The sequence below is a fragment of the Euleptes europaea genome, chromosome 6, assembly GCF_029931775.1.
Source record: "Euleptes europaea isolate rEulEur1 chromosome 6, rEulEur1.hap1, whole genome shotgun sequence".
NCBI lineage: Eukaryota > Metazoa > Chordata > Lepidosauria > Squamata > Sphaerodactylidae > Euleptes > Euleptes europaea.
Genome location: NC_079317.1, coordinates 50789229 through 50804997, shown reverse-complemented (window position 1 = coordinate 50804997; position 15769 = coordinate 50789229). Strand labels below are relative to the sequence as shown.

At 45.7% G+C, this 15769-nt stretch overlaps 1 protein-coding gene across 1 annotated transcript in view; it reads left to right on the top strand.

Annotated features, from left to right (window-relative positions):
- EXD1 (exonuclease 3'-5' domain containing 1) overlaps nt 1–10014 on the top strand; it is a 35081-nt gene extending 25067 nt beyond the window's left edge. The window contains exons 7-12 of the mRNA XM_056851878.1: nt 9–113; nt 259–339; nt 864–1007; nt 1425–1616; nt 6025–6291; nt 9400–10014. Coding sequence (XP_056707856.1) covers nt 9–113; nt 259–339; nt 864–1007; nt 1425–1616; nt 6025–6291; nt 9400–10014 — 1404 coding nt within the window. The remainder of the gene's footprint in view (nt 1–8; nt 114–258; nt 340–863; nt 1008–1424; nt 1617–6024; nt 6292–9399) is intronic.
- The last annotated feature ends 5755 nt before the right edge of the window (nt 10015–15769 follow it).

Sequence of the window (15769 nt, the reverse complement as noted above, 5' to 3'; positions counted from 1 at the left end):
TGCCATAGGTAGCAACAAAGAGCCATGTTTTCTTATTTGACATTTTCCTTCTGGGAGCTCGAGTGTTCAAGAATGGCCTCCAAATGGTACTGGAAGATACGAACATTTTGAAAGTATGTATTTGGCTCATGAAAATATTTGGGAGCACATACAGGGAAAATGTGGGGTAGCCTAAACATAGCAATAAGGAAGTACCTTATACATTTATCCTGTTTCTGTTCAAGTAAAATCCAGGTTGTTTTCCCCTCTATTACTTAGGTTATCCATGACTGTCGGTGGCTTTCTGATTGCCTTTCTCATCAGTATGGAATTATGCTGTCCAATGTCTTTGATACTCAGGTAGCTTGCTGGGTGGTTTACCAGACGGAGTTGTTTCATAAAGGAATCCTTTATCGTGAAGGATGTTGCTCTTTAATGCATGCAGCCTTCCACAGAATCTGAATACCCATCTGAATTTAGATTCCTGAGAAATCTACTTCAGTTCTAGCGCTCATGGTTTTGAAAATGGGCACGAGGGCTAACAACATGCAGGTGTAAATCAAAAGATCCCAGGTCATGCCTTGCAGACTTCCTTGTACTTGTTTATGCAGCCTGACCAGAATATTTCCAATAACATTCTGCTGCTTATTCTCTCCGTTACCCCATCACATCACTGATTTGTTAACAAATGTTCTAATTTCTGCAAAAACTCCTCAGGTATTAGATTCAATAAACATGTAGAAGATATATACAAGTAATTAAAAGTAATGTCTGCTTGGGTGACAGAAAATTTTGGCTTGGTGATAGCACAGTAATCGTCCATGCTCTGTAGCGCCATGTGGTCTTCTGGCCGTGACATACTTACCTTTGCTTCCCTTCCATAGGTTGCTGATATCTTGTCCTTTTCAATGGAAACAGGTGGCTTCCTTCCACACCGTATTTGCACTCTACAAGAATGCATGAGGCAGCACCTAGAGATGCCTTACAAACAGGTTTCTTTCATGACACGAAGGCAGCATGCAGTTGAAGTAAGTAGTGAGTCTGCTGGGGTGGGATGATTCTACCCTTTTGAACCAAATTTAATCTGAATATAGCCTCTTGTAACTGTGTATGCTGTGATTTGTCAAATTGTTAGAGCACCTTTGCAATCTCTTTTAGTTGTTATGGAAACTTCAATGAATGGAGTATAGCCAAAGACAAACAATGCTTTATAAGCATTATCTTTTGTTTGCTACTGGCCTAGGTAATACAAATAAATATTAACATGTAGGAAGCTGACCGTAGAGGCAAGATCTAACTGAGGATGTCCTGATTTAGTAGATCAATCCTTTTAGGCATGATGTTTTATTAGAAATCACATGTCCAGTTTTGGAAGGATGCTTTTAACAATTCTTGTTGTTCTTTAAATAATTGTACACTTGTCATTCTATGTTTTGGGCATACAGAGAAACCCTGAGGTGTGGTTTGTGAGACCCCTTCCACCTGCATTGCTGAATGTGCTGGCTCTAGAAACATTCTACCTTCTCCCTCTTCGTATGATGTTCCTGGATAAAATTATGTCTGACCTAACAACTTTGGTTGATGGATACCTAAATGCATTTCGAGAAGGCTCTGCAGACCCACTGGGGAGCACAGAGGTAGAGATCACTTAATATCTTATTTCTGCCAATCTTGTCATCTTAATGCAGATGTAGTAACTACCTGAGTTTGAGTGCTGTGTGCATTCATAATTCAAACTCATACATATAAAATATCTCTGAGCATGCCATTAAATGGTTGGAGGTTTTTTGGTTTGGTTTTTTCCCTGTGATGCATACTTTCGGCTCATTCCGTAGGGGTAGCTTTGTTAATCTGTTGTAAAAAGAAATGGGAGTCCTTAAACAAAATATTAATCCAGCATAGTTTTTTTTATTAGAGCCCACTTCTTCATCTCTGAAGATGGGCTCTAGTCCATGACAGCTGCAGTTGGAATACAATTTTTTAAGTCTTCAATGTGCTACTAGTCCCTACCTGTTAAGCATTTTGGTATAGAAACAATAGTTGTCTCAATGCATTCAGATCTACTTCACATCTTCCACCAAAAACGAATGCCTGTGTTTCTGCTTTGCGTCGACTGTTTCTGATGTTGAATAGGCATTTCTTTGATAGAAAAAAATGCAATAAACTTTGAGGGAACATCAGCTAATTTTTATACTTAATAAACTATATTTCTTTTTAAGTAAAAGCAGCTGTTCTGTTTAGAATAAAGGATCTGCTTTTACCTCACAGCCACCCCCATGCACTCACTGTTCTGTCATTCTACCAAGTGTAAATAAGCCATCCTGTTCTTTGGGTTAAACTAAGAGGTTTAAAGCAAGAGAGCCTTTGGTGAAAGCAAAACTCATTATGGAATGCTAAGGAAGTCAAGGAGGCAACAAAATACCAGTAATTTCAGAGCATTACAGAGAGGTCCCATTACAGGTGTTACAATTCCAGGGGGTATAATGTTACAATAGCTCTGTGTGTGTGTTTGCCAACAAGTCACAGCTGACGTATGGCGACCCCATCGGGTTTTCAAAGCAAGAGATTAACAGAATTGGTGAGCCCATCACACCCCATCCAAATATTATCCAGGGTCAGGACTGAGTGTGTGTAAGTGGCCTAAGGTCACTCAGCAAGTTTCCATGGCACAGTGGGGATCTGAACCTGGGTTTCCCAGATCCTAATCTGACACCTTAACCACTAGCTCTTCAATGGCTATAGATAATTGTAATGTTATAGCTCTATAGCAGTTGCCCTTGTTTTTTAAACAAAGCCTTTCGGTGCTGCAGTGGGGGAAATGGCAACTGTGAGGTATAGAGAGAAGGTGGGTGGGACCTTGGATAATGCTCACAATCCCAACCAGATTGCCTAATGCTTGGACCACACTCTTCCCAAAAAGATCAGAGAGAAGCAGGTTTGGGAAGGAGAGGACCAACGATGGGCATAAGTCAATTGGAACACTATTAGACCACGATGTCATGTGGATGCTACAGAAACAAAAACAGCAATGAGTTTTGAAACCCAAAGCGGAGGGGAAAAACTAATTATGGAAGCACGTTATCTCATGTGAATCAAGGATACACTGTGGAATCAGCACAGGATTTCCTCTTAACTTTTGTTCCATTCTTCCTTTTAGAATTTGTTGTTAAAGCCCCCCTATCCCTGTCTTTCTTGCTCCATCTCACACATACCAAAAAGGGGGGTGTTTAATCAGATACTTGACTCTAAAGAAATGTGGGTCTTTAGATCTCTTCTGAGCTTTAAAAATATCTCTAGCTATTCAAGATTTCAGCTATTAAGTTTACTGTGCCCATTTCTACACAGGTTATTTGCCCCAGGTTCAGTGCTGTTAGGAAGCAGGCAATTTTTTCCCTGCGTGCACACAGCATTGGAATGCATTTGTGCACCCCACCCCCAGGGCTTCTGTGGCTTTCTCTGACCTTTCTCACCACATGGCTGCAATGTTTAGAGAAAGATTGCAGTAAAGCATGGATGTCCCCAGTGGTCATGTCCTCCCCCTGGCACTGGTGGGCTTCTTTAAAATCAGCAACTGAATACTGCTATATCAATATTGGGTTCTAACAATATGTTTATTTCTTTTTATTTATTTCGTTATTTATAGTCCACCTTTCTCACAGGGACTAAAGGTGGATTACACATACTGAATCAGTACAGTCAACAAAGTGAGACATTCAATAAAGAATTCATTAGGATTGTAGAAGTCTGGAACCAACCAGAAAGAACTGAAGTATAGCATAAGTATTAACATGACACATTAAGCAGTACAAAAATTATGTAATAGGATCCTACTTACAGTAAGCTATACACAGCAGTACAGACCACGGTCCCTAATAACTGTCGAAGTAAGTTTGTGAATCATTAGGTTTAATGCAACTCTGTTACCAGTGCGGAAAAGCCCTCTTGGGTAATTCTATTTTGCAGAGTTTGCGGAAAGCCAGGAGAGTTGGGAGCCTTTCTGACCACCTTGGGCAGGCTGTTCCATAAGGTGGGAGCTACAGTAGAGAAAGCACGTGTATGGGCAGTTTTTGATTTAACCCATTTGCAGAGTGGCACCCTCAGAAGCCCCTGTTGACATGAGCAAAAGGTGTTATGGCGGAGCATGGTGGGCAGGGAAGCGGTCCTGCAGATAAAAGGAATGAAGGGCTTTGTATGTGATAGACATTACCTTAATCTGAGCCTGGTGTATCAGATTCTCTGAATTCCCAACTTTCATTAAAAAAAAAAAAGACTAGCACCATTTGTTCTAGATATATAAGGGGAAATGCGTGTCTCTGCAATGAAAGGGGCTAGAGAAAAAACAAAACCTGTTCAATGAAGCTGAAACACAGATTGTTATATGTACATTTTGTACATTTATTGCGGCATTGCGCCAATAAAGATTAAGAACATAATAGCAATGTTACCACGGGTACATTGATATTGTTTAAAAGTTATGTCATATTAAATTGAAAGAGTATATATAATTAAAATAATTTACAGTTAGGTAAAAAATAAACATTTTGACACATATTAAAAAAATCCCTCTGATTGTTATATGGATATAGAATTGTTGATTTTTTTTATAGCTGAAAAGGCTCTGGTGGTTAGGGCAAGTGCAGGAATGGCTGTTGCTGGAAACTGAGGGGAAACCTATTATGCAGAAGCCCCATTGTCACTCTTGTGTATCAGCAGCAGCAACAGGGAAAACCCAGAAGCCTTTCCCCATGTGGAAACCACCTATGAGCTTGGAAACAGAAAAGATGGACCCCATGCAATAATTACTTATAAAAATATATTTTCCCCCACTCTGGCTTTTTACTGTTCAAATAAAAGCATGCATGAAGTTTTTGATATTTATAAATCATTGGGCCTTCCAAGCTATCTGTGAGGCATCTCCTTCACTGCCCCTGCACTTCCGCTGTGCTTTTGTCGACTGGGGAGGGTGTCTCCAGGCCTCCAAATAGGAATGAGAGGAGGTTACAGCACCTTGCCTCTTTCTTCCCTGAGACAGACCTTTCTCCCTTCAGGAAGTCTCTTGTTCCTGCTTCTTTGCTATCCTGTTTCATGTGCCTCCCTTGTAACGCCCCCGCCAGCCTCCCTTTCACCCAAGACTCAATCCTTCCCCCCCCCACTGCCCATCCAGATTGGCCAGTCTGCATCCAGCAGCAGGATCTCCCTTCTGTCTCATTTCCATCCTCCTTCCCCCATATGGCCCCTTCCCACCCCATCCTGGCTGGAGGCTTGGTTCTAACCTTGCCCATGGCCCAATCTGGCTTGTCCCTGTCCCTGGCTGCTTGCTTGGGTCCATGCCAGAGGGGTGTCATTGGAGAGACTAACCTGCTCTCTTGGGATGATGCCAGCCTCCCTGGGGGCGGAGCTGCCCAACCATTGGGAGGGCCTCACTGCCATCACGGGAGGGAGGACAAAATCTGGGTGTGATACCAAGGCTGGACATTATCTTGGTATCTTTTATGCATGATAAAAACCAGATATTTCTGACTTGTCTTTTGCACCATACTTTACTCTCACTTCAGGTTATTAGCCACAGTAGCAAATGAGCACTTGGGAGTAATCCATTATTTAGAGGGCCTTACATGAGAACATTTTTCTTTTGAAATGTAGAAATGAGAGTGGTTAAGAGTGGTGGTTTGGAGCGGTGGACTCTGATCTGGAGATTCCCCACTCCTCCACATGAGCGGCAGAGGCTAATCTGGTGAACTGGATTTGTTTCCCCACTCCTACACTTGAAGCCAGCTTGGTGACCTTGGGCTAGTCACACTCTCTCAGCCTTACCTACCTCACAGGGTGTCTGTTGTGCAAAGGGAAAGGGTAGGTGATTGGTAGCCAGTTTGATTCTTCCTTAAGTGGTAGAAAAGTCGGAATTTAAAATCCAACTCTTCTTCTGTGATTGAGACCCCAGTGAATTCTTCCCTTCATGTTTAGTTCCATCTAACTCTTCATGAAATGAACAGTATTAATGATAATGCCTACTGATAACTGATCATCTCTTTGTGTGTGAATTAGTTCTCTTGCATGGAGCTGCCACAAGAGCTACGACAGTTGGCAGATTTTCACAAGCTACGAAGAGAAAAAGCATTGCAGAAGTTTCAGCAGAATGAAGAAGGCCTCCTCATTAGAACACCAGTGGAGACTGTGGCGAAAAAGACAGCAAGAAAGGAGGGAAACCAAAGAGATAGCACTGGCTTCATTCCTTTGAATAGGGCAGCGTTCCTTATAACATCTGGTGCCAGTACTGTCCGTTTCTTGGATCCAGTTGGCCAGGACTACTCTGTAAAAGAAGAGTGGAAGACAAATCTTTGGGATAGTCATAGCACTGTAGCTAGGGTTAGTAATGTAAACTCTGAAATAGAAACAACGGATTCTGTCAGCTGTGAGCAGTTGTAAATCAGTGTCAAAAGAAACTGAGGCAAGGGAAAAGAAATAGTCTTCAAAGTTCAACCTACAAAGAAAGGCTACTATGATTTTAAAAGGAAATCAAACAGTTAAGTGACAAGAAGGAAGACATACCAAATACTGCAATTTCAGCCCCTGTATTTTAAAAAATGAATAGCTCTCAGGTCTCATTTCAAGGTGGAAGATCACCCTCACTTTCTGTAGAGCTATTTTACCAAACCCTGTTGAACACTGCACAGAGTCAGCATCCCCATTTTCAAGCAAATCGAGGCTACGCTTTGGAGCATCTCATAAAACTGAAGGGGAAGGAAGGTGACTTGGCAATTAGCTTTGCCATACTGTGAGAATTTAGATGTCGTATGCCTGTCCCAAGTACAGTAGGAAAATAGTTCCTGGTGTTTTTGTTGTTATTTCTAGAGTGCCAAACATATTAGAAAATTTTATTTATCAGAACAAACATTTTGAAGTGGGAGTGGGGTCATTGCCGTTGTGCACAATTTCTTGATGCTAATGTGATGGCTGTTACTGGTACCACTGTAGACTGAGATCTATTTTCAGATCATTCCAAAGAGCCTCTGGTCTTTGTGATAGCAGAGTATTCCTGAATGCCTAACAAAGGCCATTTATTCATGGAAGGTTTTGCTTTGGATTTGCTGCTCTCTACATGCAAAACTCTGCATGGGGGCTTATTTTTGAGTTTTGAGAATTCAGATGGGGGAAATGTGCATCTATTGAGTGGCAAATCCAAGGCAAAACCTCCTGTGCATAAATGGTCAAAGACTAAAGTTTGTGGCTGTTTCAGTAATGTTAATTGTGTGAAAAGGAAGTTTTGAATCCTTGGCTTAGTGATGGTGGCATGTGTTATGTACATTTGTTTATAATCTTGTAGACACAATCACGTCATTGTAATTAACTAATAACTCAAAATGACTGGTTTTTTCCTACACAATATTTTATGTAATGTATACTGTTGTATTTGGAACTGGACTGTTCCCCCTTCTGGACTCAGAAATGGAAAACTGTGTGCATTCCATTCTGGACTGTGGAACTGCCCTTAGGGCCAAGAAGAAAGTTATTTATTGCATGACGTACCCATAGATAACATTATTTGAACAGCATGTCCTTATATAAAGGGAATTGTAAGTTACATTTTGTAGTGAAACATTTACAACACAGTCCTAGTCATGTTATGCCAAAGTTTCATTGTTATGCCAAAGTTTCATTGATTTCAATAGGACGTGTGCAAATGTGTAGGTTTACAGTTACAGCCTTAATTATGTTAAATGTAAGGTTTTCATTTGTCTTTTCAAAACAAGTGTGAGCCACGTGAATAGAATCCAGTGTTGAGCAACTGTGATCCAGATTTCAAAAAGTAACTTTGTATGTCTTAATTTTAACATGTATCTCAGTAATAAACATACTGTTCATTGGTTCTTGTAGGTTATCTGGGCTGTGTAATCGTGGTCTTGGTATTTTCTTTCCTGACGTTGTGCCAGCAGCTGTGGCAGGCATCTTCAGAGGAGTAACACTGAAGGACAATGTCTCTAAGTGTCAAGTGTGTAGGAAGAGTAATATATAGTCAGAAAGGGGTTGGGTTGAGCTGAATCATTGTCCTGCAAAAAGTATCAAAGGTAATGTGCTAATCATTGTCCTGTAAGTATCAAGATAATGTGCTAATGAGGGTGTGGTATGTTAATATGGAACCATTGTATCCTGAAGTGATCTGTTAATGTGTGAAATCCGAAGCTAATCTGCATGGCTATTGTTGACTGTAGTCTTTGTTAGTCTGGAGGTTTTCAGGACAGGAAGCCAAGCCTTATTCATTCTTAAACTCTCTTCTTTTCTGTTAAAGTTGTGCTGATTATGAATTTCAATGGCTTCTCTGTGCAATCTGATAAAATAGTTGGTAGAATTGTCCAGTCTTTCAGTGTCTTGGAATAAGACCCTGTGTCCTGTTTGTGTCAGACAATATATGTCAGACGATATAGGAAATTTATACATAACCTTTCTAACTTCCTGGTAGAGACAATGCAGCGCGGAGCCAGAAAATCATGTCACTGTAACAAATACCTAGCACATTCATATCTTCCATGTTGGCAGACTTTAATCCCTTCGAGCAGCCAAGAAATCAGCAGGAGATTGAGACTTGGAAGGGCAGCAGTGAAGGAAACAGAAAAGATCCTTAAGTATTACTGGAGATCAAGACAATTCATACTAAGGTATTTTCCATTACTATGTATGGATGCGAAAGCTGGACAGTGAAGGAAGCTGAAAGGAAGAAAACTGACTCATTTGAAGTGTGGTGCTGGGACTGTCAAAAAGACAAATAAGTGGGTTCTAGAGCAAATCAAGTGTGAACTCTCCATATAAGCTAAAATGACCAAACTCGAGCCACATTATGGGAAAACAAGACTCACTGGAAAAAGCAATAATGCAGAGATGTTGAAGGCAGCAGGAAAGGAGTATGACCCAATATGACAGGACCCAATGAAGGAAGCCACGGCTTTCTGTTTACAAGACCTGAGCAAGGCTGTTAATGATAGGACGTTTCAGAGATCATTATTTCATAGGGTCGCTATAAGTTGGTTGTGACTTGACAACACATAACACACGTACACTCCTTTCAACGCGGGCGGGGGGAAGCAAAGGGGGGGGAAGCCTCATGCCGTCATAATTCTAGACGGGTCTCTATAAGACGAGCCAGCAGCACTGACCAAACTGTAGCCTAAGAGCAAATGAGGGACAGCCATGAGCACTGGGGCAGTCACTGACTCCATGACGCTTTAATGTCTGTTGCACAATATTTTTAAAATCGAGTACTGGTTAGCGTCTTCGGCGTACTAGCCAAAATCCTACTCAGCCCCCACCCCCGGTTAGTCAAAAGACGTCACTTCCATACACCTCCCGTAGGAACCTGACTATCGCGAGTAGTTGTTCATCCTCGCGCGAGAACTGCTAACTCACGCAATTCTCTTCGGCCGAAAGCGATCGGCAATTTCCGTCAGCGCCAGGCTCTACCAGTCGAGCAAGGAACAAGTCGATACAAGAGGGGTCCTTGTGGGTTCTGCGTGGGGGGACGAGCACGGGGCGCGGGCTCAGGGGCTAGGCAGGGCCGCCTGCCAAGCCCGCCAGAAAGTGTTTTGTGGGTTGGGGCTCCGGGCGCCAGGCGGGGGTGCTGAGTTCGATTATTCCGGCCTGGCCATGGCGCCTCTCCTCCCCCCCGCCATGGCTCCCCGTGTCCCTGCTCCTCTCCTCTCAGTGAGCGAAAGTGGCCGCCGCCGCCGTCCCAGCGCCCGCAGCCGCCGCCTCCTCCTCAACAGCGATAGCGCGGCCGCCATCTTGGCGAGGCAGAAGCCGAGAGGCATCGCGGCAGGACACAGGCAGCGCCATCGCAGGCGACGCAGCTCAGGGCCGGCCGGAGCGAGCGAGCGGCCAACTCGGGAGTCACCCTCGGCCCGAGTCGCGCCACGCACCCAGGTGAGACGCGGGCCGGGCAGGTGCCGGCGCGGCGGGGACCCTCGGGGGACAGGCCGCCGCTCCCCACCCGCCCACCTTCCCGGCTCCCGCAGCAGCGTCCCCGGTAGCAAGGCCTTTTCTTAAAGGGGCAGGCCCTTCCCTATTCCTCCTCCGGTTGTGTGTGTGTGTGTGGGGGGGGGGAGACACACCCCAGCGCGGAGCGGGCGGGGCGGGACCCAGGCAGCCCCTCCTTCACAAAACACCTCAACGGGGCGAGGAAGGTCGTCTCAGGCGGGGCCCGGGCTGCCCTCTGGCCTCGAACCGGCGGGCGAGGGTGTGACAGTCACGCCCGGCTCGCCAGGACACGTGCGCTGCCCTGCAGCCCACGGAAGCGGCGGGCTAGCAAGCGGGCGGTTGGGTGGGACCGCTCCGCCTCGGCCAGGGTGCCGCTTGGGCGCAACACGGATGCGTGGTGGAGCGCGTGACAAGAGAGCGGCTCGTCTCCGAGCTCAGGAGGGCGCCTGATGACTCAAAGCCGTGCTAGGATATCTTGCCAGTCAACTGTAAAGTCACATGAAGAGCGGCTATCCTTGGATAACGTTTAAGAGCCAACTTGGCGTGTTGTTCTTGCTATCTAACCTGGAAAAAGTTAACACGTAACCACGTAGGTCATGCAGCACACAAGCCTTACGCCAGGTATATCTTCATGGCATACTTTCAGGTGGAGATTGGTAGTTTGGTCTGGTGTGGGCGCTGTGCTGGTAGCCAGCGCTCCTGGCTGCAAAACAAAAAGTTTGATTGGTTCTTGTAGGTTATCCGGGCTGTGTGGCCGTGGTCTTGGTATTTTCTTTCCTGACTTCCTACACACTTGACACTGAGAGACACTGTCCTTCAGTGTGACTCCTCTGAAGATGCCGGCCACAGCTGCGGGCGAAACGTCAGGAAAGAAAATACCAAGACCACGGTCACACAGCCCGGATAACCCACAAGAACCAATGAACTCTGACCGTGAAAGCCTTCGACAAAAAGTTTGATTACTTGGTCATCCACAATTATTGGAAATTAGTGACTGGTGGTCAGGAATGCGGTCAGCAAAAGATGCATGTTTCCATATTTTCTCAGAAAGCCTTACTGTTGTTTGCAGCATGGTCAGGTAGTTTCTGCCTTGGTCCCACTTTTGCCAGAATACTTCCAGCGATCATCTCATAAATAAACTTGCGACTGAGGAGTTTTATAAATGCTGAACACATGCTCAGGCTGCCAGTTGGGTTGAGCGCTAATGTGCAGAAACTTTCCGGATGCTACTTAAAAAGGCTAATTTCTGTTATTTTATCCACCCCCACTGTGTGTGTGTTAAGTGCCGTCAAGTCACTTCTGAGTTATGACGACCCTATGAGTTAATGACCTCCAAAACATCCTATCATTAACAGCCTTGCAGACTGAGGGCTGTGGCTTCCTTTATTGAAGCAATCCATCTCATATTGGGTCTTCCTCTTTTCCTGCTGCCTTCAGCTTTTTTTTAGCATTATTGTCTTTTCCAGCAAGCTTTGTCTTCTCATAATATAACCAAAGTACGAGAGCCTTAGTTTAGTCATTTTAACTTCTAGGGAAAGTTCAGGCTTGATCTAGAGCCCACTTATTTGTCTTTTTGGCGGTCCATGGCATCCATAATACTCCAACACATTTCAAATGAATCAACTTTCTTCCTGTCAGCCTTCTTCATTGTCCAATTTTCACATCCATAGTAACGGGGAATACTATGGTATGAATTATTTTGATCTTGCTCATCAGTGACAAATCTTAAGAAACTTTTCTAGCTCCTTCATTGCTCCATCTGTCAGCGATGCTGATTCTGTGCCTCTATTCAAAGAGGATGTTAGTTTGTTTTGCCAAGAAAAGGAACCTTTCCCCCCCCTTGCAGAAGAGTCATTAGCTATGGAGCTGCTAGGACCGCTCAAGAAACTGTGCTAACCCTTTCCCACCTGGGCCATGGAGAAACGTATTCCCTTTGTACTACAAGAGGGCTGGGGGCGGAAGTGGCAACAATGGAGGGGTTAAAAGGGGCAGGGGCAGAATGCACAGCGGAGGGGGGGGGAGTTCTTAGCCAGTCTGTCCTCATTTCGTCCCTGCAGGTGGAGGTAGCAGGAACTGGCTGTAGAATCCGGCCCTGACAATGTGGAGCAGGAGCAACTCCGGCTTGTGGCTGGTGCAACAAACCATCCTGTGCCACCAGGTGGGCAAGTGTGCCACCAGTTGGATGCCTGCCTTCTTGCCCACGTGAGGGGGTCATCTGGGACACCTGCCTGCTTGGGGCTTGATCGGCTAATTTTTGATAATTTTGTATGGCCCACAAATAATGTTATAAATATCCAAATGGCCCTTGGTGAAAAACAGGTTCCCCACCCCTGGCCTAGAGCATCCCTGACATGTTTGTCCAGCCTCTGCTTAAAGACTGCCAGTGAGGGGGAGCTCACCACCTCCCTAGGTAGCTGATTCCACTGTTGAACAACTCTTACTGTAAAAAACCTCTTCCTAATATCCAGCCAGTACCTCTCCGTCTGCAATTTAAACCCATTATTGTGAGCCCTATCCTCTGCTGCCAACAGGAACAGCTCCCTGCCCTCCTCTAAGTGACAGCCCTTCAAATACTTAGAGAGCAATCATGTCCCCTCTCAACCTCCTCTTCTCCAGACAAAACATTCCCAACTCCCTCAGCCTTTCCTCATAGGGCTTGGTCTCCAGGACCATGATCATCACTCTCCTCTGTACCCACTCCATTCTGTCCCCATCCCTTTTGAAGTGCGGCCTCCAGAACTTCATATAATACTCCAGGTGTAGCCTGACCAGTGCTGTACAGTGGAATTATGATGTCTTGCGATTTGGATGTTATGCTTCTGTTGATGCACTCCCAATATTGCATTAGCTTTTTTTTTGTCGCTGCATCACACTGGCTGCTCATATTTAATTTATGGTCCACTCGTACCCCAAAATCTTGTTCACACACACTGCTACCCAGAAGCGTATCCCCCATCCAGCGTGCATGTCCCTCATTTTTGTTACCCATATGTAGAACTCAGCACCTTGTTGAACTGCATCTTGTTCACATCCGCCCACATTTCCAGTGTGTTCAGATCTCGTTGAATTCTATCTCAGTCTTCTGGTGTGTTTGCTGCTCCTCCCAATTTAGTGTCATCTGCAAATTTAATGAGTAGTCCCTCCACACACTCATTCAGATAAAGACATTGGAAAGTACTGGGCCCAGAACTGAACCCTGTGGCACCCCACTGGACACCTCCCTCCATTCAGATGAAATGCCATTGACAACTACTCTTTGAGTGCAGTTCTCCAACCAGTTACCTATCCACACAACTATCCTAGAGTCCAATCTACAGAAGTTTACCCTTTAGAACATCATGGGGAACCCTGTTTCAGTAAGCTAAGCACAGTAGCTTAGACCTCAGTCCCTAATAGCTTAACTAAGTAACTTTGTGAATCATTTAGTACAGTGCAACTCTATTGCCTGCATAGAAAGGCTCAATTGAATAATTCAGTTTTGCATAGCTTGCAGAAAGCCTGGAGATTGGGAGCCTTCCTGACCTCAGGCAGGTCATTCTATAAGGTGGGAGCCACAATGGAGAAGACGTGTGTATAGGCAGTTGTTGATTTTGCCCAGTTGCAGGTTGGCACCTGCAGAAGACCTTGCTTAGAAGAGTGAAACTGTCGTGATGGTGCATAGGGGGGAGAGGCGGTCTCCCAAATATGCAGGTTCAAGGTTTTGTATGTAATAGCTAATACTTTAAATTAAGCCGTGTAGCTGATGGGCAGCCAGTGGAGTTCCTGTAGAATGGGATTAATATGCACGCTCCATCTATCTCCCAATAGTAGCTGAGCTGCAGCATTCTGCACCAACTTGAGTTTCTGAATTAATTTTGAGGGAAGACAAATGTACAGTGCATTATAGTAGTCTAGTGTGGATGTCACCATGACATGGATACAGGTGGCCAGATCAGCTGTATCAAGGTAAGGGGCCATCTTATGGGCTAGGCCAGTGATGGCGAACCTTTTAGAGACCGAGTGCCCAAACTGCAACCCAAAATCCACTTATTTATCGCAAAGTGCCAACACAGCAATTTAACCTGAATAGTGAGGTTTTCGTTTAGAAAAAACAACTCATACATTAACATCCCCACTTCATCCCATGCTAGTGGAGTCGCTCTGCACAGGATCGCGTGGCCGGACCGTCTCCAGGGGGTGCGCCCCTCACCTTATAGAGCGCGTAGTGCAGGTAAAGGTAAGGGGTGCGTCGCTGGAACTCGTGCAGGGTCTCGGCCGGTGGGTAGCGGAGCTGAAAGACGGGCAGGCAGCCCTTGCAGCGCCGCAGGCAGGAGGCGCGCCACAGGACGCGCCCGAAGAGCTCCAGCTCAGCCAGTCCCTCGTGCGGCGCGGCGCCGGGGCCTGGCTCTCCAAAGGCTGGCTCCCAGAGCCAGGGCTCCCCCAGCTCCTCACTGCCGGCACACTCCTGGTGGCAGTGCACCTCACTGTCACACAGCAGGTGGTGGAGGCGCAGGCTGGCCTCCAGGGCACGGACACTCTCCTAGCCCTCGCCCTCGTACTGCTCCAGCACATAGGCGTAGGCATGCTTCAGCGGCAGCAGCTCAGCCGCCAGGAAGCCACGGAAGCTGTACTTCTCGTACTGTGCGCCGGCTAGGGCGGACAGCAGCAGCAGCCCCCAGCTTCGCCGCTCCATGCCTGCCCCGCTGCCTGCTGCTGCTCCGGAGCTGCTCAGAGGCCCATCGGGAGGCTCTGGGAAGCAGGGAGGAAAGGAAGGCGGGAGGCAGGCCTGGGCGGATCCCGCAGGGTCTTAATGCGGCCGGTGGGCGAAGGGAAGGACCAAATGGCCAAAACGCATGGGAGGTTTTGCCTTGGATTTGCAACTCTAGATGTGCTGGGGCGACGGTGCGTGTGCCCACAGAGAGGGCTCTGCATGCCCCCTCTGGCACGTGTGCCATAGGTTCGCCACCACTGGGCTAGGCTGAGTTGGGAGAAAGCCTTTTTTGCAGCCGCATTAACATGCTTCTCCAGCAATAACATTGGGTCCAATATAACCCCAAGGTGCTTAACCAAGTCACCATGGGTCAGCCGGACTTCATCAAACGTGGGGAGCACAATGTCCTTCAAGATCTCCACCTTCCCAACCAACATTACCACTGTCTACAGGGTTTAGTTTCAATTTGTTCATTCATAGCCAATTTAACACAGCAGCCAGACAGTGATTTAGGCCCTCTGCTGCATCTCCAGGAGACTTGAATAAGGATATAAAGAGCTGAGTATCAGCCGCATATTGATGACAACTAACCCCAAAGCTATGAATGAGTCATACTCCACATGTTCCTGTTATATGCATCAAACAGCTTTGGACTTTCCTTTTGCATCCATTCACAGCCACAACTGAACATCCTTGCAGCTTTAGTCTAGTTGCGTTATTAAGAATAGCACTATTCGTAGTTGTCCTCGGCTCTTCCCCAGTACCGTTCTGAAAAGCCTGTTGACTATTTTTTGTGCAGAAGCAGTTATGAACAGGGCATGGCCCACTCTTACCACAAGGTTATGTATATTTGATTAATATAAAGTTAGTGGCAGGGCATTGCTGCTGTGTGTCAGTGTGCAACTGATTCAGAATTGTAGAATGAATATTTCCACACTTGGAATACAAAAATTTGAATTGTAGTATCTAGATTGGTTCAGTGATGCTGGACCAGAAATGTCATGCCCAAGCTGTGATACAGCCCTGTATAGTAGTTTTGTATGAGGGTGGGGTGTGTGTGTTTATATTATCACTGGTGCAGAATGCCTTGGTTATGCTTTCTGCCATGTAACAAGAAAAGTTAGTAACATATCA